The sequence below is a fragment of the Eublepharis macularius genome, chromosome 17 (assembly GCF_028583425.1).
Source record: "Eublepharis macularius isolate TG4126 chromosome 17, MPM_Emac_v1.0, whole genome shotgun sequence".
In the NCBI taxonomy this organism is placed as follows: Eukaryota; Metazoa; Chordata; class Lepidosauria; order Squamata; family Eublepharidae; genus Eublepharis; species Eublepharis macularius.
In genome coordinates, this window is record NC_072806.1 from 6,640,846 (window position 1) to 6,665,913 (window position 25,068).

Genomic DNA, 25,068 nt, shown 5'->3' on the forward strand with positions numbered 1-25,068 from the left:
GAATCTATGCACCTGAGTGGAAGACAAAAGGCAACAAACCACTCTGAATCTCAGTTTGCACAAACTACTGTTGGATGTGCTGGATGAAGCTGATGTCTGCATCTGTCAGCCCTGCCAGCTGCTTGGTTAGGCTAAACATTTTTTCCTCCTCTTTGTTTTTTTGGAAAAGGACTCCCGAAGCGAATTCTCGCGCCTCCAGTCCTGGCCCAGAGGGCGAGTCGTTCCAACTGATGCCCCCTGTTGAAGCCTCTTACCTGGCCAGGGCAGGCAAAAATGAGTTTCTGAACCTTGTTCCTGATATTGAAGAGATCAGACCTGGGTGAGTCTTGGAGTTCAGGTGTGAAAACGGTAAACTCAGTGGGGAAGTAATTTCCGTCTTTCCAGTTCTGTCCCCCCCGCCCCCCAGCACAGATTGTGGCTTCTTTCTGTTGCTAACTAGGTGACTTCTTACGTTTGCTGTTTTTTTTCTGCCCCACTGATCTTGTTTCCTTGAATTACTGGGTTGAGTAGGCCACCCTAGACTCCTGCCTCCTAGCTTGACTGCCCAGTCCAGCCAGCTTTGCCGAAGCTTCCTGAGGGGACTTTCTGGCCCCCTTTTTTAAGGCCCTGAACTGCCTTTAGCCAGCCACTTTGCCCTGCCAATCTCCCTCCTTTGTGTCCATCTCCAGCTCTGTGGTCTCCAAAAAGGGCTACCTGCACTTCAAGGAGCCGCTTTCCCCATCATGGGCCAAGCACTTCGTGGTGGTCCGTCGACCGTATGTCTTCATTTACAACAGCGACAAGGACCCTGTGGAAAGGGGCATCATCAACCTCTCCACGGCTCAGGTGGAGTACTCGGAGGATCAGCAGGCAATGGTGAAGGTCAGTTGCAACTCCCGCAGAACACGGCCCCTGTTCCAGCCCCACTCTCCACTTTGAGGGTTGTGAGGGTCATTTTCCATATTTGTTTGTCATCTGGAAGAGGTAAGGGAGGTTTCTTGCATGCTCAGGGCTCTTTCAGTGGGGGAATGTTTATGCTTCTTCTTCACAAAGGCTTTCGCTTTGAGGTCTTCCTGAGTAAATGTGCATTGAATCTCTGCTGCAGTTGGGGTCCCACTTCCGTACTAGTACCAATACTCTGTTTTGCAGGTGGAAGTGCCGTGATCCTCCCATCCACTCACCGTGTGAACTGCTGCATCACATATCCAGGGTTATGGGTTAGCGGTCCTGCCATGGCATGATGAGGAGAGAATAGCATTGCTCTTATCCTCTCTTAACTACACATAGGAAGCAATAAGGACAAAGTGTTGGCTCTTTCAGAACTCCCATGTGCAAGAATGACCGAGCCGTGAGGGGACACTTAAACCCTACAGATCCAGTGTGGATTGCTGAGGGAGTCCATGTCCACAGGGAAGGAAGACAACCTGCTTCCGCTTCCTGTCCTTCCCCAAATGTCATGCCCATCAAGAGGACCGTGCCCCATAGTTTGCAAATCTCTCAAAATATTCATCGACGGTTGAGAGCTGTCTGTTTTTAATCCTCCAGACCCCCAATACTTTCGCTGTGTGCACGAGGCACCGTGGCGTCCTGCTTCAAGCCATCAATGACAAAGATATGAATGACTGGCTCTATGCCTTCAACCCCCTTCTCGCCGGCACAATACGGTAAGAGGTGCAAGCTGGGGTCTGGCTTCTTCAAAGCAGAGAAGCCTTTTACTCTGTGGATTTTAGAGTGGGGAGGGGAGGGGACCAGAAGACCTTTTGGCTTGCTGATGTCAGTGCGAACTGCGCGCTACAGTCTGGAAGGTACGATCTGCCTGGATGAAACCAGCCACCTTAAACAGGCAGGTTGCGTTTTACAGCTCATGCTGTCACCTGCATTTAGCTCTGGAGAGGAAGCTAGCTAGGGTGAAGGTGGGCAGGGAGAGGGTTTTTTTTTTTTTAAAAAAAATCCAGCATCCAGGAGTTACAGCCAGTCAGGCTGCGCTCTTCTGTTCAGGACAAGGAAAGCAGGAGGTCATTGGAGAAGCTCTGGAGAGGGCGGGAAGGGTTGGGGGGTCCTTGCAGTATTTGCAGCAGGGAAAAGGAAATGAACAGCTTGCCACCCCGGTTGCTGCTGGTAAGGAAGATAAAGGCTCTGGTCCTAGCGAACACCAGAGGCCCTGATGCATGGTCCATAGGAGACACCCTTGCCATCAGCTCTGCTGCTCTTTCAGCTCATTCATTGCTTATGAAGCAGACCCAGATCTGATATGCGCTGGAAGCATCACACAGCTCAAGGGTAGGTCGTGCCTTTGGAGAGCCCCAGAGCTGCATTGTGCTGTTGCTGGATCAGCATTTAGGCATCTCAAGAAAGCAAGCTTGGCTTGGCTTTCCCCCCACCCTGCTGCTGGTTTGGGGTTCCAGTCTAGGTACCCAACTGCAGCCTTTTCAAGATGCAGGGTTGTGTGTGAGTCCTGCTTCACAAGAGGAATCTGGGAATCAGGAGAGGAGAGGAGCTGTTAGAAGAAGAAGAAAAGGGTGCTGAAGGAGCTCACAGGACATTGATTTCCTTTCTCTTCTTGTGCAGATCCAAACTCGCCCGAAGACGCACGGGCCAGCTGAAATACTGAGTCCACACGCAGTCCTCGTCCAGTTTTTTTCTCCTCTCTAACACGCCTTCAGATATAGATAAAGTGTTACATCTCATTTTTCTGTGATTCTTGAATTTTTCTCTTCTTGTATGTGACCCTGTGGCTTAACTTCCCTTGTCTCCACCTCCCTCCCCACCCCCCATGGTACTTCCCCCAACTATTCTAACCCCTCATTTTCTCTTTTAATTTCTCTTTTCACCTGTGCTGAAAGTACTATTAGTAGCATGTGGCCAAAACAGACAAAACGATTCAATGGGAATTTAGAAAGGAGAGTGGGTGGGGTTCCAGTTTATCTGCACGACTTTTTAAAAAATGTGTGTGGGGGAATAATTTTGTTTCTCTAGGTGATCCATTTCTCATTCTGATGGACTTTGTCTCCGTGATGTCCATTGTCTCTGTCTGGAATACTCCTTGGCTTTTCTCCTGACTTTCAGTCATCTGGCAGTATCCAAACCGCTGCTCTTCAAATCATGTGCCCCGTAGAAGGGTGAAAATATCTCTTGTTGCACATGGATCGGGACAAAGAATATTGAGTCTCCCTCTGAACAAGCAGACTGCCAGTGAATTTGGACAGCTTCGTTCTCCCCAACATACCTTGACTTTTATTTTTATTGGCAGTAATTCTAAGCTGCTTTTCTCCCGTTCGGCATTCAGTGGCTTCCAGTTGTCTGTTTCGCAGTTTTTATGCATTGGGACTCAGCTGAAAGTGGGGGGTTTGTGTGTGTGCATGTGCGCGCCTGTGTGTGTGAGTGATTGAGTGACAGCCTCAGCATGTGATGGCAGCACAGCCACCTTCTCTTGATTGAGCTAGTTTCTCACAGCTTGGCCAATGAATGTTGGCTACTGGATCCCACCATGTTCAGGAAAATGAGTCCCACAACATTCCCAGCTCCCAAGGATTGCAAAATTCAGCAAAATCTCTCTGTGTGGGGGTTGTTGGACTAAAACCTCCTCTCGCTATATGTGGTTTGGGATCTGAATGAGCTTGTGGAAAGGGAGAGACCCAGTTTCTCCTGTCCACAGCGTAACACAGCATAGGTTTGAGCTAGCGAAGCCCACTCATTGGACCTGCTCCTTTTAACTCTTTGCAAGTATGAGTGGGGCGCAGGAGAGAAGTTTTAACTTTTGTCAAGGAGTCTGTGCCCCTTCTGTAATCTCGGCAATCCTCCAGCCCGCAGGTCAGAACTGCTTCAGCAATCTTGTAGCCAAGAAGCTTATTCCTACTTCTGCAAGCACAAAGCAGGTACCTCATCCAACATTGCTCATTTGGCTTGCCCGGCTGCCTGAGATGCTGCTTCATTGGCTTGAGGTTTCCCATCAGAGCAGAACAGAGGAGGTAGTAAACCTGAGTGTACTCCAGCAGGGGTGGGCTCTGAGGAAGGCAGGGTTCTTCTGTGTGCAAAGACCTAAATCCCAGGACATAGCTAAGTTCTCCTGCCTGGTTTGCTGGTTTTCTTTGTGCTGGGATGTTCCCTTTGAGTGTGCAGAGGAGCTTTCATTCAGTTGGACCCTTGTGTGCAGTCTGAAGTGGGTGAACTCATACACAGGTTTGCCTTCTCTCTGCAGTTTGTGGGAACTTTTGCCTTTGTTGAAACCCTTTATCAAGTCTCCACTGAAGGTTAAATTAAGCTTCTCTCCTTAGGAGGGTGATTGCATTTCCAAAATCCCTTCTGGCCAGAGGGCACCAGTCTCCACCTCTTCCCAAGCCCGCTTGAACTTCTGGGGCTCACTTTAGTCCACAGGAACACCAGTTGCTGAGGCTGTGGAGCACTTTCTGCCTGGGGTTTGCATGCCAAGAGTGCGCTCACTCACTGTCCATCCAGCTTAGGTGCATCTCAAGAAGTTCACCCTCTGGGTCAGCTCAGGAACATAGTCTTAATTCACACCATCCTCAGCTCTGAATAGAGACTCTCTGGCCTGTAAATATAGGAGGGATCTCTTGTCAATTGAGTAACCTCATTGTGTTTCAGCCATAACATGTGACATCTCTGAGCTTGCAATTGCACTGAGTCAGAAAGGTCAAGGGGGTGTCTTTAATATAACCCTTTCTTTGGACTTAGTAGGTGGTCAGGCTGTTAAGTACTCTTGCCATCTTTTTTACCCACTCTGTTGGGGTGGATGGGGGAGCAAGGAGGATTGCTTTAGGAACCTGGGTCATCCATTGGAAGGGAGAAGGCAGTCCACGTGGCTATTGTTCATCGTATTCCATCTGTAGGTGTCAGTCTCAATACAGTGGTGATTTTTTCCCTCGTTACACAGCAGGCACACTATGCACTTGCCAGCATGTGTTTGTGTGTGGGCCCAAACAGAGGCTGCTGTTTCAGGAACTCAGCAGATTTTGCAGTGGTTTTAATGATGGTCTTGCGGTTTCATGAGGAGCACTGAGTCACTGCAGCCGCCACCTGCAGTGAGACAAAAGGTTGGGGGATCTTTGTGGATCAAGAAGATCCTAGAAACGTTTACGTGGCAATATTTATGTGCGCACTAAGATAACTTTTTATGTACGTGTGTTTGTTTTTTAAAATACTTGGAACAAAACTAGGTCTGTAAAGTCTTTGCTTTGGAAAGATCACTCACCTGGGGTGAGCAATAAGCTCCACGGGTACCCTATAAGCATTAAGGAGCTCAAGTGCCAGGACCTTAACTTGCAGATGGGAATTACAGCACCATGTTTATGTAAAGGTCACCTTGATCAGTCTGCTTTGGGGTTGACTGGGATGAGCGACCCAGGTCAGGACTTAGAGGGGGGCAAACTTCCACTCCCAGCCTTAGCTTTCAGGAATGGAGCTTTAATCTGCTCTGGGAACACTAAGCTAATGTCTTCACAGAATCAGGGCCTGGCTTGGACTGGCAGCTCTTCCATAGGGGTCATTCAATGGTTCTTGCCCCAATATGGTGTCCCCTTTTGGCAAAGCAAACAGGAATGCATATTTTTAGGAGCATCTTAATTCTGCCCAAAGCATCCCAAATTCTGGAAGAGGAAATCTGGGTGAGTGAGGGAACAGACTGCAAATTTGCCTTCTTTTTGAGGCTACAAACCCCCCTCTAGGGTTGTGAGGATCTACCTAGTAGGTGCAGTCCTAGAGTTAGCCAGCTCTCAGGACTGACCATAGGGCTGTGCACCATGCCGTGGGCCAGCCAACCCACCGAGCACAGGACCTGCCCTAAAGGTTTGGATCCTCACCTCTTGCATGGGGTCTGCAGCTTTCTCGGTCAAGGCTGCAGTCTGAACCACAAACATGATTTTTTTTGTTCTGTACCAGTTCTTGATGGTTTTAAAGCAATGCACTTTAACTCTTCCGGCCAGTGTCCCCTGTTCAAGGAAACTGTGGAGGGGGAGGGGGGTCCACACCTGTGGGAAGGTTTGTCCCAACCTCTCCTTCCACACATCCCCTGTGGGGTTTCAAAGCAAAGACTTTCCTTTTCTGCTGCTTTATCTAATAATTTACAGGGAATATTTAATTTGTTTTATGAAGTAAATGTATATTTATGCACCTGTAGTTTAACTGCACACTAAAATAGGACGTGCCTTTGGGCTTACCTGCCCATCGGCACGTTCTGCGATCGATTAATACTGTCTATGCCTATGCATCCACGGTACGCTGTTCCTCAGCATCAACTGCTGGTTGGAGTTTTAAGTCATTATGTCCGCTTTTTTGTTAACCTGCTGCTTTAAAGACAAGGGAGGAAACTAATGTTGCTGCTCTTGAAGTTTGTTGAATGTATGTGAAACATGACTTCACCCTGCATGTGTCACATTTCTCCACGGTGGCCAACGGCTTCACCCTTGGATCTGTGGTCCAATACGTACTTTTTTTTACATTACAGGAATGTATCAAACGTTGTGCTTCCTCATTCAAGCAAAAACATCAGCCGTTTGGAACCAGAAATGGAGACTTGATTCTTTTGTTGTTGTTCCGGAGGCCATTTATGCTCTCAGAGTGCAGGTGCACAAAGCACGCATTCAAATAATACTGGAAAGGACTTCGCAATTGCATTGCTGTTAGTTTAAGGCCAGTGTTGAAGGGAACACTTATGCATTCAGGATACAGAAAATGCTGCTTCTCTTTCAGCATTGCTGATATGATGCCCTCACCCAGAGCAGAGTTGAGCTATGCCAGCATCCCCTGAAGCCAGAAAGGATTTCCATACACTCTTTACCCATTTTGGGGTGGTTTTCCTGTTTACTGAAAGCATTCCATAAACATTCTTCTCCTTGGCCTGCACGACATAAGTGGCCTTCCAGAACAAATTTATGTTTCTTTTTCCCCCCAGAACCAACCTCACCCTAGTGAAAGAAGTACATTCACAACACTGTACACTATTAATTTTTGACTTCTGTGGGTTTTTGTTCCTCCATGTTTTATTTTGTAAATATATCTGACGTTTGGAGCTTGGGTATACAAAATGTAAATACGATTCATGTATTTGTACTAATTCCAATCCATTTGCTGTATAGCCTTTAGGTGTGCAATGCAAATACTATCTAACTCTTGTGTATGGTAACTTCACACCACTGAACTGTTAGTGAACGAGGTGGAAACTAATAAAGATGCAGCCTTCCAGTGCATTAGCAAGTAGTATCGCTGTGTTCATTTGTTCTTCTTGCCTGCACTGTGTCAACACTATTGCTTCAGTTTGCAAAAGGTGTGCGTTTGGATATGCATGTAATGTTCTCCAAGACCAGCTAGATGTCAAGTTTTAAAACAGAGATTAAACTATTTGCCTCAAAATTGAAAGGGAAAATTGGATTTGCTAGTATAGTGCAGCAGGAATTGAGTCCAGTGGCACCTTAGAGGCCACAAGATTTTCAGGGTATGAGCTTTTGAGAGTCAGAGCTCCTTCCGCTGCTACTGGACTCAAATCCTGCTGTTCTGCTGCAGAGAAACATGGGTACCATCTAGCAGTGCAATCCTAAGAAGAGTTACTCCAATCTAAGCCCATTGAAATCAGTGGACTTAGACTGGAGCAGGGCTTTTTTCAGGGGGAACTGGGGAACGGAGTTCCAGAACCTCTTGAAAATGGTCACATGGCTGGTGGTCCCGCCCCCTGATCTCCAGACAGAGAGGAGCTTAGATTGCCCTGGTGGCTAGGAGGGCAATCTCAACTCCCCTCTGTCTGGAGATTAGGGGGCGGGGCCACCAGCCATGTGACCCTTTTCTCTGAGGACAACCCACTGAGTTCCACCACCTCTTTTCCTAGAAAAAAAGCCCTGGACTGGAGTAACTCTTCTTAGGATTGCACTGTAAAACTAGTAAAGTATAACTTTAGATTGGATTCTCTCCCTTAAATTTCTGGGATTCTGAAAGGGGGGAAAAATGACACGTCAGGAATTTGTGCTGACCAGTGTTCCTTGTTGCTGTGGAGTGGGGTGCTGGCTGCATTTCTCTGCTATCAGCACTGACGGGCTATGGGGTAAGGCGGAAGAGAAGAGCTTAATGGAGCTGTACTTGGATTAAATGTGCATATCCTTCTGGGACCATAAGAGTGGATCCTTTCATTGTAGGCAATGGCTCAGTAAAAGGCAAGCCCGAAATCCCGACTTCCAGTTCTCGGGTTTCAGCTGCATTCTGGATGTGGCAGAGTAATGAGGGGGAAACTCTTAATTTCAAACACAAAAAACAAACCTAGTTTTGTTGACGTCCCCTTGTCTACCAGGGAGGCTTCCCCCCTCCCTCCGGTGTAGGAGAGAAAAAGGCTATAAGCGGCACTGGATCCCCATTGGGAAGAAGAGGGGGGATGTAAGTGGAACGAGCCAATAAATAATGCTTGTGCTACACTGCAGTCATGTCTGAATGTTCTTGTACGCATGGGGACAAGTGCTGCTCATCAAAAGACGACCTGCAGGCATTCTTTGTACAGTGAAATAGGCGGCTGGTACTACTGTAGAGACTAACAAAAAATTGTTAGTTAGGAAGGGGGGGAGGAGAAAGTGCCCTTTCTTGCTGGGAACTCCTATAGATAAAGGCTTTCCTGGAAAGCCCCCTGGCTGCCACTCTTCAGGGACCTCCTTAGACTGAAGAGCTGAGAAGGCACCCTTCTGGCTCAGCCCTAGCAAAATACCCGGGCAAGAACCCTAGAAATACCTTAAATGATAATGGAGCTTATATACCACTCTTTAGATGGATTCGTGCCCCATCAGAGCAGGGAGGTCAGTCAGTGTTACTGGCCCCACAATACAGCTCGGGCTGAGCGGAGTGGTTTCCCCAAGGCCACCTGCTGAGGTTCTGGCAGTCATGGGATTCACATCAGCAGAATGCTGATTCACAGCCCAACCACTTAACCATCATGTTACAGCAATTCTTGGCACAAATCTAGCAAACTAGGTAACGCCCACGTTGCACGTAGGGAAGAGATGTAGAGAAGTTTCCCGGAGAAATGTATTCAGTAAACCAAAAAATGGCTTTCTTATAGAACAAAGCCTCGGCCCGAAGTATTGGTGAGTCATGGCCAGGTCAGATGCACGAAGGGTGCTTCCAGGAGGCTGGCGTCCAGCTGCATCTTAAAGATTGCAAAAGGACGAGGGCTGCGGGGGAAGGCATCACAAAGAGGCGAAATAGTGGAGTCCAGTAGCACTTTTAAGACTAACAAATTTTATGTGTAGCATTAAGCTTTCGAGAAACACAGCTCTCTTCGTCAGATGCATCTGAGGAAGAGAGCTGTGTTTCTCGAAAGCTTAATGCTACAATGAAATTCGTTAGTCTTAAGGGTGCTATTGGACTCTTCGCTATTTTGCAGCAATAGACTTACACGGCTAACTCCTCTGGAACAGAGAGAGGCGGGGAGCCTGGCAGATGGAAAGGGGGCGGGCGCGCCCCCTTCTCCCTGCGCTCAGCCCCACCGGCATCGCTTCTTCCCTTTCCAGCTCCGGAGGGGAGCGCTGCACCTTTAAAGGGCGGTGCGCCCTGCCGATCTGCCGACGCTGGGCCGAGCGGGGCGGGGACGGCTTCGGGCCCTGCCCAGGCGGAGGCTGGCCGCGCCGCTCGCGAGGGGAAGGGTTATTGCCAGCTCCGCCGCCAGCGCAGACTCCTCGCCCGCCAGCCCAGCTGCCCGCGCCATGGCCCAGTGAGTCTCTCCGCCGGTCCGGCTCGGTGCGCCTGGGAGGAGGCGGCGCACTTCCTCGGGAGTGAGCCCCGCTGCCTCCAGTGGGCCTTACTCCCGAGCAAACGTGGGCAGGGCTGCGCAGCAAGCCGTACTCCCGAGGAAGTGCGCGGAAAGGGCGAGCCTTGCCGCACGGCGGGGTGCATTGCCTTGATCCGCCCGCCTCCCTCCAAAGGCCGGGACTGGTTTTTTCAGTCCTGAAAATCCTACCGGGAAGAATCTTTTTCCGTTCTGTAAAAATCTGGGATGGTTTCGGGGTGGGGGAAGGGCAACTCTCTGTACGTGCTCAGAGGCACTCCCGTTCGCTTTTCCCATGCCTTTGGCATGGAAACAGGCGCGGGGGACATCTTCAGGCTATGCTGTGGCATAGTGGTTAAATGGTCAGGTTGCGAATCAGGCAGTACTGGGAATCACCAACTGCTTTCTCTCGTTTGCCACCTCACTACAGTTACACGGGTTAGGGGTGGAGAGGAGAAGGCGCTCTGTGTATGCTCAGAGGTGCAGGGGCATAGAGAGTGGTGCTGGGCCGAGGCTAGAATCTTGAGTCTTCTTGGAAGTGGGGGCTTCTAACTTGATGGTTCTTTCTGAGAGCTGCTTACGATTAATATTTGGGGGAAGACACTCTGCACATGTTCAAGGGTACTCAAGTGCATGAGCTGCTGTGGCATAGTGGTTAAGTGGTCAGGCTGCAAATCAACACTCTGCTGGTTTGACCCCCACTCCTGCCAAGGAGTGGCCTTGGGGAAGCCACTTCTCTCAGCCCAGTTTCCCAGCTGTATTGTGGGATAATAATATCACTGATTTTGTTTTCTGCTCTGGGTGGGCTCTAATCTGTCTAGAAGAGCGGTATATAAGCACATACTACTACTACTGTTATTATTATTTATTATTATTGGCTAGAGTACAGATTCTGCCCTTGGAAATATGACCTGCAAGCTACACTGAAGTTGGACTTGGCGTGGCTCAGTTTGCCTGAGATAAAGAGCAGGATGTGACCCCAGCAGAGAGGTTCAGGAAGGGTTGGAGGCTGGCTCGGCAAAGCACTGGTGGTGGTGGGGGTCCCCAGTTCAAATCTCACCCCTGTTATGAACTCATTCAGTGGCCTTTGGCAAATTGCATGCTCCACGTCTTCAATTAAGGGCCAGTAGTGTCCTACCTTACAGGATTGTTGTAAGGGTCTTAGTAACAATGCATACATGCAGCATTTTGACCGGTTTATAGCACTTTATAAATACTAAATAGTATTATTTATCTGGGGCCTTTTTGTTGTCCTGGGATAACTGCACCACATGGAGTTTCTGCAGAATCGCTTTTCCCATAAGAGCTCTTGAGCAGCTTAAATAATCCAATGTCTGTTGAATACTCTTGAATTTTAAAACACGGAGACACTTCAGTGTAAAAATTTGATATTCAGGATAATCCAGCAGTTCACAGAATCACAGAGTTGGAAGGGGCCATACAGACCTTCTAGTCCAACCCCCTGCCCAATGCAGGATGAGCCTAAAGCATCCCTGACAAATATTCATCCAGCCGCTTCTTGAAAACTGCCAGTTGTCTTTAAGCACCCAAATGTGGGGGGTGAGGAGCCAGTGGTTAGAGAGGAGAGAAATTAACTTACTTTTCTGCTTTCAAATACATGTTTGTCTACTAGGAATTGATTAATTGCTATAATTTATTATTGGGAATTGCTGATGCCAAGTAACAAACAAATACTTTAAGCCTGTATTTTAAGTGTATTTTTATCCTGTCTTTCCTCCAATGAGGTCACAGTGGCAGACAGGGGTCTCTGTTTTGCATTCACATCAGCCCTGTGAGGAGGGTCAAACTGAGAGTGCCTGGTTCGCGATCACCCAGTTAGCTTTGTGGCAGAGTGTGAACTTGAAATCAGTCAATGGGCTTAGACTGAAGTAACTGCTTAGGATTGTGTTGTTTGCTACCAAGACTGTGAATTGGAGATGTTTTAAACCTTTATGGGCAGTTAAACTGCATAAACTATATCCGTCACTTTTGACCTGTGATCCCTGTGTATAGAAAACTAGCATATCAGGGAAAAACCAAGGCTAGAATCTTTCTCTCAGCCTTGCTAGTTTTCTGCCTTCAGGGCTTTTGGAGGAGCATTTCCTTGTTAAACCTGCCCCTTTCTCCTGAATTTACGCTCCCCAGATTGACCAGCTGTTTATATAAACTAGGCCTGAGAAGTTGGTGGATTAGGCGCATAAGAGCAGGCCTCGCCCATGGTGGAGAGGGTGGCAGGTTGCCACACCCTGATGCTTTGCTTGGCAGGCTGGAGTGTTGCAATTTGGAACAATGCGAAGGAGCAGATTGGGTGATGCAAATGGGCTGAGCCCATCATCAGGTTTAATTCTCTGTTTCTGGCTTGGGCATGGCAAGCCCTCTGTGTCTCTCCCTCCAGTCCTTCCTGAAATGTTTTTTTCTTTCTTTCTGATAAGGAGTTTGAGGAAGTCATTTCTTGAGACACAGGGAAGGAAACAAAATGTCTCTGTTTCAACTTTGTGCTTGCTGTACCAGTTACTCAATCTCTAAACTGGATGTGGTGGGGCTGAGGCACGGGCCATGGGGCCGATCCAGAAAGGGCCCAGCGCACTTGCTTTCAAACTGAACTTTCCTCTTCTGAGGGCACTTTGGCATCTGTACTGACTACCATGGGTAATGACACCTGAAACACTGAGTGAGCTAGTTCCAACTACTTCCCGATTATCTTGGAGCTCTGTGGCAAGACGCAGAGTTGCCCGCAAGCCTACCAAGGGACTTCTGCAGGCTGTGCTCTGCCTCCTCTAACCTCTGACGTCTTGAAAGTCTTGCAAAAGATTCTCCCTTTCCTTGCCTCTGTTTCTCCATGACACCATGGGGGTGGAGGGTAACACAGTTTTTGTAGATCCAGAGGAGTTAGCCATGTTAGTCTGTAGTAGCAAAATCAAAAAGAGTCCAGTAGCACCTTTAAGACTAACCAATTTTATTGTAGCATAAGCTTTCGAGAATCACGTTCTCTTCGTCAGATGCATGGAGGGCCAAAAGAAACTGGTCAGATATAGAGGAGGGGGGGGAGGATGTAAACAACTCCTTTGATATGGAGATGCAGGCAGCTCCTTTTGGTGTGGGGATCAGTTTGCTTGTGTAAAGGTTCAAAGGAGTTTGCCGTGTTAGTCTGTAGTAGCAAAATCAAAAAGAGTTCAGCAGCACCACCTAGACTTTCCAATTCCACTGCTGCACAAGCCCTTGATAACCACAGTCCTCCCCGCCAGATGCATCTAACAAAGAGAACCGTGGTCCCCAAAAGCCCACGCCAGGTGCCACTGGACTCCCCCTGACCCTGCCTCTGTAAAGGAAATCAGTTACCTGTGATAATGAGAGAACCATTCATAGTCCCTATTCAGTACTATTCAGTACTACTTTTTGTAGTATCCATGCCTGCAAAAGAGAGAGAGAGCTGGACCTGAAGGAAAACCTGCTCTTTTTGGCATGCTGGCTTGCCCTTCTGGAGAGGCAGGGCGCAAAGATTTTTGCTCAGGATCTGCTCCCGTTGGGAAGGAAGGTTTCCCAGTCGGGGGTCGGATTGGCCGGCGACCCGTAGGGTTCTTTCTGACCTTCCCCTCTTGATAGAGGCTCCTGCAAGTTCCTTATAATAATAATAATGATAACATTCGATTTATATACCGCCCTTCAGGACAACTTAATGCCCACTCAGAGCGGTTTACAAAGTGTTATTATTACCCCACAACAATCACCCTGTGAGGTGGGTGGGGCTAAGAGAGCTCAAGAGAACTGTGACTCGCCCAAGGTCACCCAGCTGGCTTTGTGGAGGAGTGGGGAGTCAAACCCGGCTCTCCAGATTAGAGTCCCGTGCTCTTAACCACTACACCAAACTGGCTCTAGTTTGCTAGTTTGCTATAGTGTAGCTGTAGGGCCAGCAGGTTGCGGGGTTCGTAATGAAAACCGATTACTGATACTTTTATGTTGCATCTTCCTCCTTTTCAGAGCAGATATTGCCTTGATTGGACTGGCCGTGATGGGGCAGAACCTCATTCTAAATATGAACGACCATGGCTTCGTGGTGAGTGAAGGGGCAGGTGGCCTTTTGGCTTTTGGGGAGGGTTGGTCTTAACTGCAAGCATAAGTGGTTCGTACGCCCCCTGAAGCCTTATGAACTACAGTATTTACTCAAATGCAAGACTGGTTTTGTTACAAGTATGCCTTACATTCGTATAGCGGTTATGTCCAATAATTTAAAAAGTGTATAACATTTTTAAGGGGGCCCTCTTATATTTAGGGTTGTCTTCCTTTCAAGTAAATAGAGTACATTAGAAAGAGGAAAGCTTCTTGCTCCGAGTTTATCTGTGGGCTGTTCTCCTGAATAATCAATTTCTGGAAGTAATTGCTCTGCTAGCAAATCCTGCAGTTTGAACACAACGTTCATTTTTAAGGAGTTGCATCCAGCTCCATGTGTTTGGAACCAAGGAGTGCTCCAGGAGAAGATGTATACTTTGGAACTGGAAATAATGTTCTCGGGTTGGAATGAACCTTTAACGAAAGGGGCCGTTTTTCAGAAGTGGAGTTGACTCTTCCAACTGCAGTTCCCACCTCTCCTGCTCTTCTCCAGGTGTGTGCGTTCAACAGGACGGTTTCCAAAGTGGACGACTTCCTAGCGAATGAAGCCAAAGGTACTAAAGTGATTGGGGCTCATTCCTTAGAAGAAATGGTCTCCAAGCTGAAGAAGCCCCGCCGGATCATCCTACTGGTAAAGGCTGGGAGCGCTGTGGATGATTTCATCAACAAATTGGTGAGGCCCCTTCACTTCCCAGCTACTACTTCTCGCTTCCCCCCTGTGCTGCTCCCTCAATCTATTGCCCATTTGTGGTCTTTTCCATCAATTTACGACTGGAGAAGTCCAGAGTCCTCTTCAAGGTCCCGCCACTACAAAGACTTTGTAAAATGTGTTTGCTGATCTTGGCCTTCCTTGATGACTCCAACATAGTCTCTTCTCTATCCCATTATCTTACCTTTAAGTGCAACTTCTGTTACTTGATTCACCTGTGGTGAATAAGAATCAGCTGCAGGTGACCAGAGATGGAAGCTTTTATCGACTGGAATACAGTTTTTAGGGTGAGGATAGAGGGGCATGTGCACTTTTTCAGGCTACCCATGTACCACATGCAGATGTGTTTGGGCAGTCAAGTCACATAATTCATGTGGACTAGTAACCATTGTAGGACTCTTTGCAAATCCCCACCCCCCCCTCTCTTTTTGGAACAGGTTTTCATGACTTGCTCTTCCTGTTTTGCCCCATCTTCCGGCTAAATTGTCTTGAAATCGACCTTCTTGGTCTTGTTGACCAAAATGAGAAGTGCAAATGTCTAATTTGTACATCTCTCCCTCACAGGTCCCATTGCTGAGTGCTGGAGATATCATTATTGACGGAGGGAATTCTGAGTACCGGGATACCACGGTATGTGTGATGGGCATCCTCATCACCGTTCTCCACAGAGTTCAGGGCAGGGTGCATAGGTGCCATTTTATTCCTGGCGACGAGCCTGCATGGTAGGTTAGCAATGACTTGAAAGGGGGTTACTTGCCCAGAGACTTTCATGTCTGAGTGAGTGTTTGTACCCAGGCCTCCTAGTTCCAAGGGGTAAATACAGTGTCTCCATAATAAGCAGAAACCAAATGAAAATCATTTTCTCCCTGTCCCATGTGATTGCAAGGACATTGACTTTACAGTGGGTCCTCCACCTGTGTGAAATTTGGTACAGTTACTAGAGACAGGGCCTTCTTCACTGCATCACCTTCTCCATGGTGTTGTTGTGGAATAATTGCTTTAATCAAAATGTTACTGTTTAATTTTTAAATAATGTTTTTTACTTTAACCAATTACAGTATTTGGTGGGTTAAAAAAATTAAAATCAACTTAATATCTGCAAACTGTGTATATTTGTACACAGCTTGCAAAATCCAACTTTTCCCAGTGCAGAATTCATGTTCCTGTTTAGCTCGGAATAGAGAAAACAAACTCTCTGTTACCATACCGTCTCCCCTTTTGGATAACGACCATTCTCTCTCTTTCCTGCACAGAGGCGTTGCAGGGACCTGAAAGAGAAGGGGATCTTGTTTGTAGGGAGCGGGGTTAGTGGTGGAGAAGAAGGTGCTAGATATGGCCCCTCGCTTATGCCAGGGGGTGCCAAAGAGGCCTGGTAAGTATCTGTTTTCTTCTGGCTTTGGAAAGGTGGCGTTTTGTCTTTATAATCACATTATCAAATCACATTGTCTAATGCAATATATTAAAAACTCATTTTACAGGAATCTTCAGTAGTGGTAGGCAAATTTTCCTGAAAGGGAGGGTTCTCTTCTGCTTGGCCTCCCAAAAACTCAGGCTGAGAAGGGTCTTTCCCAGTACCTTCTGCCTAAGATCCAGGGGTGGATTGGCCATTATGTGTGCTGGGACTTCTCCTGGTAGGCTGATGGTCACTGGAAGAAAGGTGGTGCCTAGCCTGGAGGGGGTGACTCTTGGCAGGCTGCATCTTCCTCCTTCCTTGGGGTGGTGGTGGTTGGGGCACTGATCTCCACTGAATCAGATGTTGCTTACTCCCTAATAAACATGCGGAGGATTGTTGCTTTTGCCTCTGAGCCATTGGTCTTGCATTTTGTGAAGACGCAGTTGTTATAGAGCAGCTATTTCTTGGATTAGATTCTGGAGAGATCATGTACTCATTATCCGGCTAATGGGTTGCCTCTGCTGGGTGATTTGTTGAACATGTTGCTTTTCCTTTGCAGGCCTCACATCAAGACAATATTTCAGAGTATCGCTGCCAAAGTGGGAACCGGGGAGCCTTGCTGTGATTGGGTATGCTGTCATGACAACATGTTTGAGGGTTAGGAAGGAGTCTGTTGGGGTATCTGGACAGGTTTCTGTGGCATTGCTTGTTTGTGTCCCCCCCCCCCCCCCGCCCTCTACCTTGTTGCTTTTTTTGCCTTTACGAAATCTCTGGTTCTGCTTCAAGGTAGAGAAGCAGTGGTTGACATCTCAGATGAGAGGCCCTCATGCTTGCCTCTGGAGATGGAAGTCTTTCTCTCAGAAATCTAGATATTTGGGGGCCCAGAGGTTGCAGCATACTCAATGTTCCACATGCTCAGAGGCACTCTTCAGGCTGAATCTGAGTGAAGATCAAAGAAACGTCTAATGTTGCTTAGCCTTGGCGTTCGGAAAGTGGGCCCTGGGATGGAATCTTGGTTCATACTAAGCTTGGGATAGAGGCCGTTGATGCCAAAGATCTGTCCTCATGGAGAGCTTTGGTTTAGAACTATCTGAGTCAGAGGGCTGAATCCGGGGTGTGCAGAGGCTGGCCTTCTTTGGGGGAGCAAATTCCCAGCCACTTTGGTGTTGTAGTGGTCTTTCTGCACGTCATGATGGCTGCCTGCAAAAATAAGGTATCCTCTGAAAGAAGGGTGAAATTTCACATTCGGTCTGGTAAACCACCAGGATTGTGCTTAAAGTCTCTCTACACGTGGATACTCAAGTGAAGGGAGACGCAGTGTAAGCTGGGACTCGTAGTGTAAAAAGGCAGATCGGGAGCCTCTGTAATTTTCACCTCTCTAGAGCCAGCACGGCAAGATCGCTGCTCAGAAGGTTTGTTTATTTTCTTGCAGCTTCCCCAAAGGGGAGGGGAAATTGACAGAGCATTTAGGGAGGCGAGGAGGAAATAAAAAAACCCTCTGAGCAGCAATCTTGCCCTGCCTGCTCTAGAGAGGTGAAAATGACAGAGCCTGCCGATCTGCCTTTTTTCACTATGATTCCCGGCTTACATTGCGTCTCCCTTCACTTGAGCATCCGCATGTAATGCGTCTTGTTTAGAGAGACTCAGAATGTGGCTGCATTTGCTGGCAATGAGTATCTTTTTGTGTATGCATTTGCTGCCCGCCAGCAAAAAATGGTACGAAAGTTGGTCCGAGCCATCCAACGAAAGCGATAGCGCCTGGACTGGAGGGGATACGGGCAGTAATAATGATGTGCGAGTCCCGTTGTCTGCTGGTATAATTGAAGTCTTCAGAGGCAGCATCTTCGACAGTTAGCGCATTTCTAGAAGAAGGGAGAAAACACAACCTCTGTCGACCGCAGTTCAGCTCTGAATGGTATCCTGTTTTTGCTGTGTGCCTGGCAGGTGGGAGATGAGGGTTCTGGGCACTTTGTGAAGATGGTGCACAACGGGATCGAGTACGGAGACATGCAGTTGATCTGTGAGGCTTACCATCTTATGAAAGATGTGTTGGGCATGGATCATGATGAAATGGCTAAGGTGAGTTTGGACATCAGCCAGTCTTCTGTCCTGGACAATTACGGCTGCAACCGTTCAATTGATTAAAAGATAAACCCTCCCATTTAATTGGGTGGCACATTATTATTTTTTTAAATAGTGAAGCGTTTTTAATACAGATACTGTGCCATCTTAGAAGAGGTATGGCCCTTTCTCTCAAGTGCATAAGAAAATGCCTCTTCTAAGAAAATGCCTTTTCTAATATTTATTGTTTATTTTATTTCATTTCTCCCCAACCTTTCTCCGCAATGGGGACCAAAGTGGCTTACATCACTCACCTCTTCTCCATTTCTTCTCACACCAGCCCTGTGAGAGAGGTGAATCTGAGTGTGTGTGACTGGCCCAAAGTCACCCAGCAGTTTTATGTGGCAGATGGGGGATTCGAACCTGGGTCTCCCAGATGTCTGACACTTTAACCAGTACATCACAATGGTGCCTCCTATGAAATGTATACATCATCTGAAGATCAAGAAAGAATTCTTTTTTTTTTGTTTTGTTTCATGCACTAGCAGGTTTAATAGATTAAAACTCATTGAATTCCTTAACTAAGATTTCTTTAATCAAGTAGTAAAGAGTCCGTGGCACCTTTAAGACTAACTAACTTTACTGTAGCATAAGCTTTCAAGAACCACAGCTCTCTTTGTCAGATGCATGGAGGGTATAAAGAAACTCGCCAGAGATACATAGGTGGAGAGGGGAAGGGGTGGATTGAATAGAGACTCTGGATCTCATTATCAGAAGTAATTGCCTTTCAGGCATTCCATTCAGTTTCAGCAATGGATAGAAGGGGTCACACCCAGCCTGGATTGCGCACTCCACTTCTTTCATGACTTTTGCAACTGATTTGCATTTCCACGGCCCTCATTCCCTGCACCCTCTCCCCCCTCCCCTCCCCACCTATATATCTCTGGCCAGTTTCTTCATACCCTCCATGCATCTGACGAAGAGAGTTGTGGTTCTTGAAAGCTTATGCTACAAGAAAGTTGGTTAGTCTTGAAGGTGCTGCTGGACTGTTTTACAGCTACAGACTAACATGGCTAACTCCTATAGATCTTTAATCAAGTAGTAGGCCTGTTATATAACACATTTGGGTCTCCCTCACTAATTGGGACAGAGAGATCAAAACTGGAATGTATTTGAGAGCCTTGCTTGTAGTTCTCTTCTGTCCCTTCGAGAAACCTTGTCCTGCAATTATTTTGGACTTCTCCGTGGACTCTGACTTGCTGAATCCAGCTATCTTCCACTCATCTGAGCTTGCATACAAGGGTTCTTATTAGGCCCTGGAGAAAGAAAATGCTTGAGAGACTTGATTAACTGGTTCAAGAGGAGCGCTTAAAGGCTGATTCTCTGGGTGATGTGGGTCAAGACAATCAGGGAGTCCACACCCCTTGGTTGTAGCCAGCAGATGGCAAGCCACCGAATGTGGAAGATGGGGTAATTACTTAGCATGTTGGATTTGAACACGAGGAATCCCAAACTGTTCCCAGGGACACAGAGTTTCCTCCAAAGCCACTCTGCTGCTGCTCTTGTGAGCTCTGTGAAGGCAGTGTCCCCCAAAAGACTGCTTGCTTAGCTCTGTTGAACTGCCCTTGCAATGCTCGGCTGCAGCGGCGTGATGGACATGTTCTGGGGCACTCTCAGTTTGCATCGGGTGACGGTAAAAAGAGCCAGCAGGCTTGGCCAGCACTTCATGTGCAGTGCGCATTCACCTGGAACTGTGCTGGAATCCTCTGCAGTGCACAGCAGTTCTGTGGCAAAGATGGAGGGCCTTTTTTTTTTTTTTGGCAGACAAGTTGAAGGTGGAAAGTTTGAAAGCCTTCCATTGTAACCTGTCATGCAGGAAACTTGTGACAGTAACAGTCAAGCTTAGACATGTGTAGCTGCATGTTTTACCCTGCCTTCCCATACGAAGGACTATGGACAGGGCCTTCTCACCAGTGGCACCAGAATAATGGTACACACTCTTCCCAGGAATATTTTCTCTGTTTCTTTTTTGTTGGCCTTCAAACACAAGACAAAGGCAATGTTGGTTTGGGACACACTTGGCATTTGAAATACACTCCTGGCAGGCTTTTCTTTCACACGCTTTGGTTTCTTGCTATTTTTTTTTTGTTAATTTGGATGTACAATTGATATTCATGATTATATGTCTGTGTTGATGTGATTTTGAGCTGGCTTGGAGAGTTCTTTTGTTTTCAGTTGCATTGCTAGAAGTGCCACAGTAGAATGAATTTAGGTAGAGGTATTCCTACAAAAGTCTTTTGTTAGTTGACTTCTTTCTTTCTTGTCCCCAGGTTTTTGAAGACTGGAATAAGACAGAATTGGACTCCTTCCTAATCGAAATCACTGCCAACATCTTGAAGTACCGTGATGCCGATGGCAAACATTTGCTTCCCAAAATCAGGGACAGTGCTGGCCAGAAGGGCACAGGGAAGTGGACTGCCATTTCTGCCTTGGAATATGGGGTCCCTGTCACTTTGATTGGTAAATCACTGAGCTGTATATTTTCCCTGAAATGCAGTGACAGTTGGCAAGTGAGGGGTGTAAAATGAGGGACGCTGAGAGCACTCGGTTAAAAGCTTAAAATTAGCCATCATTTGAGGTGATGGCTTCGTGTGCTTTCGTTTGCTGTGCGAACAGGGACTCTCCAAACCATGGATGTCAGTCACACTTCCAACTAAGCTGCCTGCTCTGACTGACGTCTGGCCTCAGGGTTGTTAGCCTGAGGTCCTTCCCTGAATTGTGAATGTGATCCTTTAGCTGGAGACTGAACTTGAGATCTTTTGCATGCAAAGCTTTGCTCTGCTGCTAAGCTCCGAGCTCTTTCCTCTGTCTGGGCACAGCAAATCCCCTTGCTTTGCCGTGTTTGTTGGCTCTCTTTCAAGTATCCAAGCTCTTTTAAATTAGGGTTCGGGCGTGGTTCAGGTTGTCAGCAACCTAGAGGGAAAAAATGTTCTGTCCCTTTAATAGAGGCTTAATGTTTGGAAATGGGCAGGTGATTTTTTTTTCGTGGCATGGAGATGAATAACATCCCAGTGAGCTTCTATTAAAGGGAAGGATACTTTTTTTGTCCAGGTTATTGGCAACCCCTCCAGCATTGTCAGGTGCAATGCTACTTCTGTCAGCATGACTTGCAAGCTGCAGTTCTGAAACGGCAGAGTCATCCCCTTGCCTTTCTTCCGTCCCTCCCTTTACCGTGGGCTGGGCCAGTTTGTGTGTGGAGGAAGCACTAAAGAAGCCGTTGACAATGAATGTGTAGAAGCATGAGTCACTTGCAGGAATCCAGAGATCTCCCCCCCCCTTCCTTGTAATCAATCAGTTCTTTTTTAGGTAAAGGCCATTATGACTTAATTAAAAACAATTAACATATACGAGCAAACAGCAAAATGCTAATGGGAGCAAATCCACCATAAAAATCAAACAGAATCGATTTTCTCAATAAATAAATGCTGTGTCATTCATCTATAATGCAGCTCACAAAAGAACAAACTATATGTGATCCCCCAAACCTACCATTACGAAGATCAATGCAGTATCTTACAAGCTGACCACTTCTTTGAATGTTCACCCCTTAACGTGTGCCTTCTTGGAGCTGTACTGTTCCCTTGTCCGTCCGGCCATCCGCCCCCTTTATGGGACTGTGGTTATTCTACCAAGTGACTTTCGTAGTTCACATGGCAACCTGGCCCTTGTTGCCAGTACCGTGACTTTACATTTTTGACATTGGGATCTTCTTTGTTAAAAGGGGAGGCGGTCTTTGCCCGATGTCTGTCTTCTCTCAAGGACGAAAGAGTGCAAGCCAGCAAGCTGCTGAGTGGACCCAAAGTCACTCCGTTTAGTGGTAACAAAGCAGCCTTTCTGGAGGACATCCACAAAGTGAGTAGGGCCCCCCTCTTGGCTGTTGATGCCCTTCCTGTGTGCTTTCAGCCTGTTTTGATCAGTGTCCTTTGATGTGGTTTTTTTATTAAGAGGTTTTGTGCTACCCTCTACTGTACGGTTGTGTGTTGTTTTGTGATTGTGTTGTTCCTGTCATTAGCCCACTAGCAGGTTGGCATGAAGCCAGGCAGGCTCTCAGAATCATAGGGTTGGAAGAGATCTCCAGGGTCATCTAGTCCAAGGCACAATCCAGGAAATTCACAACAGCCCCTTCCCCCCCACACTCCCAGTGACCCCCCTGCTCCATGCCCAGAAGATAGCAAAACACCGTCAGGATCCCTAGCCGAACTGGCCTGGGGAAAATTGATACCTGACCCCACGGTGATGATTGGCATTATCCTGGGCATGTAAGAAGGGGCCACGAGAACTAAGCACTGATGTAACCCTTCCTGTTCTCCCTCTCATGCTGTTGTGTTGCTTCCCTGGCAGGGGGCTGAGGCACCCTTGAAAAGGCAGCTTGTGCAAATCAAGAATTCTTTTGCACTGTCTCTAACTTTTAAGGATGCTTTATGCAAAGCAGAGCAGTAATGGTCCGCCAGTGCTGCTGGGGAGGGTGGTTTTTTTTCTGGTTGTGAGTCCCTAGTGAATGCTTGACCTTGCAGTCCTTTGGAACTGCCCTGGGTGACCGCTCCCTTTCTCATCTTAACCCGTGGCTTCCTTCGTAGGCCCTCTATGCTTCGAAGATAATTTCCTATACGCAAGGCTTCATGTTGCTGAGGCAGGCAGCCAAAGAGTTCGGCTGGACGCTTAATTACGGCGGCATTGCTCTGATGTGGCGGGGAGGCTGTATCATCAGAAGGTCAGTGCAGAGTGAGAATCCAGTTGGTGGATGAGCAAGATTGGGGTCCAGTAGCACCTTAAAGACCAACTAGATTTCCAGGGGATGAGCTTTTGAGACTCAGAGCTCCATCAGATTGGTGGTTGTGGGCATTTATTAGAGGGAACAGTTTTCTTTCTCAGCTTGGGATTTGCCTAGCATGTGTGAGCGGGACAAAGAGCAGAATTCTGTCTCCTGTCCTGAGAAATTTTCTTTTTTTAAAAAGCAAGTCCTCAGCCCTTATGGCTGTGGAAAATATGCTTGAATCAGTGTGGGAAATGCCCACTGAAATCTCACTGTAGCTGGATAACAGTTCTAGTGGATGGGGTGAGGGAGCAGTGTCCTGCATAACTCTGCTCGTTCAGCAAAATCAGCATATAATTGTAATTTTATTTCAGTGCAGTGCAGCCCTAGCTATAGCTGGAAAGATACCAGGTCCCTAGTTAATTGAGTACTTGTATATTTTCATGGTGGTACTTCGGAATCAGGGATGTAACCTGATGACTGATTGAACGTGCAAATTTTAATTGGTGATCAGGAAAATCCTGGGCCCGCACAAAGTGTGCATACGTTTAAAATAGTAGTTCCCCAGTTGATTCACCTGCCTTTTGGTTCAGGCATCGAGTCCATTTATTCTACACACTACTTTGTATGTGTTCTTTATAGTGTTTTCCTGGGGAAGATCAAAGAAGCTTTTGACCGCAGTCCTGACCTCCAGAACCTACTGTTGGACAACTTTTTTAAGACAGCAGTGGAGAACTGTCAGGTGTGTTTCCCGTGGAGCAGGAGGAACAAGAAGGGAAGTGGATAATAACAACGGATGCAGTCTGAAAGTTGCTTCAGAAACATGCAGAAAGAACCAGTGCAGTACAGAATGCTGCATTATTAAAATCTTGTATGTAGCTCAATATTTATGCAAAATGTAATTTGTTCATACACAGAATTTTCTGGCGGACCTGGTAATGTTTTGTCTGCTGGATTCTGGAGTCTTCAGTCCCCCTCACTGATTCTCAGATTCATTTGTAGGATGAACATTTGGCTGTTTGACAGTAACATGTTCTTCTTTATCGCTTCCTAAGGACTCCTGGCGACGTACCATCTGCACAGGTGTCCAGGCTGGCATCCCAATGCCGTGTTTTACCACGGCACTCTCATTCTATGATGGATACAGGCACGGTACTCTACCAGCTAACCTGATTCAGGTAAGCAAGTTTGACGGTAACTAAAAGATGGAAGCTCATCTGAAGCTTGTCCCACGTTTATCTGCTTCCCCACTGTCTCCTTAATAGAAAGACCAATTGAACATATATAAATCTGCTGTTTACTGAGTTACACCTTGGCCCATCTATCTTGAGATTGTCTCCTCTGTCTGGTTTTGGCTTTCTAAGGTCTGGTCTTCTCCAGTTCACTTACCCAAGACCCTTTAAGTAGAGGTGTCTGGGTTGAAATTTTTGCATGCAATGCTTGTACTCTGCTACTGTGCTATAACTACTTCCACTGAAACACCATAATCTTCCTTTTACTCAGATTTAACAAGATTTCCTACAGATTTCATTTATCTTATCTGGTCATCTGTTGAACTGATTTACAGGTATTTTGGCAGGCTTAATTATAAACGCATTGTGTTTGTATGCAATTTCTTGTAGGCTCAGCGGGATTATTTTGGTGCCCATACCTATGAACTGTTGTCACAGCCAGGCAAGTTCATCCACACTAACTGGACAGGACATGGGGGCAATGTGTCCTCTTCAGCATATAACGCTTAGCAGGAAAATTTGAAGTGAAAAATACTGTAAACTCAAAGACATTCCTTTTGGTGGTTATTCTTTTCCTTTGGTGCTTTTCCTATAGCACGTTTGTGAACTTTTGTAAAAAAAAAAATAGCTGTTGTTGCATCTTGTAAGGAAGCCAAAATAAAAATTCCTTTGACAAATTATATTCTGCACTTCTTTGACATTATTATCTCAGCAGACATGAGATTTGGATCCATGTTTTCCAGACTTAAACCTCAGTTTCAATCAAGACTGGACAGGATATGACCCGTTCCATTTAATATTTCTTGCTGAAGTTGCACCAGACTTATAACTGGCCTTTTTTGATGATGGGACAAAAAGTACGTAAAATGAAGATGGATCAATACAGCATAGCCTGTATTTAATCATCTAATTGAAATATGTCTGGACTGCTGCTAGTGTGGGCTCAACACAATTTACAGTATGAACAATCAAACATAACCAAACATAAATAACCTAATACCTTTTGATCTATTTAATTATATT

The 25,068-nt window shown here is 46.8% G+C and overlaps 2 protein-coding genes across 2 annotated transcripts in view; both read left to right on the forward strand.

Annotated features, from left to right (window-relative positions):
- The window catches only part of KIF1B (kinesin family member 1B), a 133,428-nt gene extending 126,237 nt beyond the window's left edge, over nt 1-7,191 (forward strand). Inside the window, exons 44-47 of the mRNA XM_055001134.1 lie at nt 170-319; nt 669-861; nt 1,525-1,643; nt 2,548-7,191. Of these exons, the coding sequence (XP_054857109.1) occupies nt 170-319; nt 669-861; nt 1,525-1,643; nt 2,548-2,590 (505 nt within the window). The 3' untranslated portion in view covers nt 2,591-7,191. The remainder of the gene's footprint in view (nt 1-169; nt 320-668; nt 862-1,524; nt 1,644-2,547) is intronic.
- Nucleotides 7,192-9,592: 2,401 nt separating this feature from the next.
- On the forward strand, nt 9,593-24,725 carry PGD (phosphogluconate dehydrogenase). Its single transcript, XM_055001136.1, has 13 exons — nt 9,593-9,676; nt 13,709-13,784; nt 14,331-14,510; nt 15,111-15,176; nt 15,800-15,918; nt 16,499-16,568; nt 17,884-18,018; nt 20,331-20,520; nt 21,782-21,912; nt 22,638-22,771; nt 23,456-23,555; nt 23,869-23,991; nt 24,436-24,725. The coding sequence occupies exons 1-13, from the start codon at nt 9,669-9,671 to the stop codon at nt 24,553-24,555; spliced, it is 1,452 nt and encodes a 483-aa protein (XP_054857111.1). The 5' UTR covers nt 9,593-9,668; the 3' UTR covers nt 24,556-24,725.
- The last annotated feature ends 343 nt before the right edge of the window (nt 24,726-25,068 follow it).

Bases quoted from the DNA above. Each gene is read 5' to 3' on its own strand.
- PGD (XM_055001136.1), top strand. The intron at 13,785-14,330 runs GTGAGTGAAGGG...GCTCTTCTCCAG, and splicing joins TGAACGACCATGGCTTCGTG to GTGTGTGCGTTCAACAGGAC. The intron at 18,019-20,330 runs GTGAGTTTGGAC...TCTTGTCCCCAG, and splicing joins ATCATGATGAAATGGCTAAG to GTTTTTGAAGACTGGAATAA.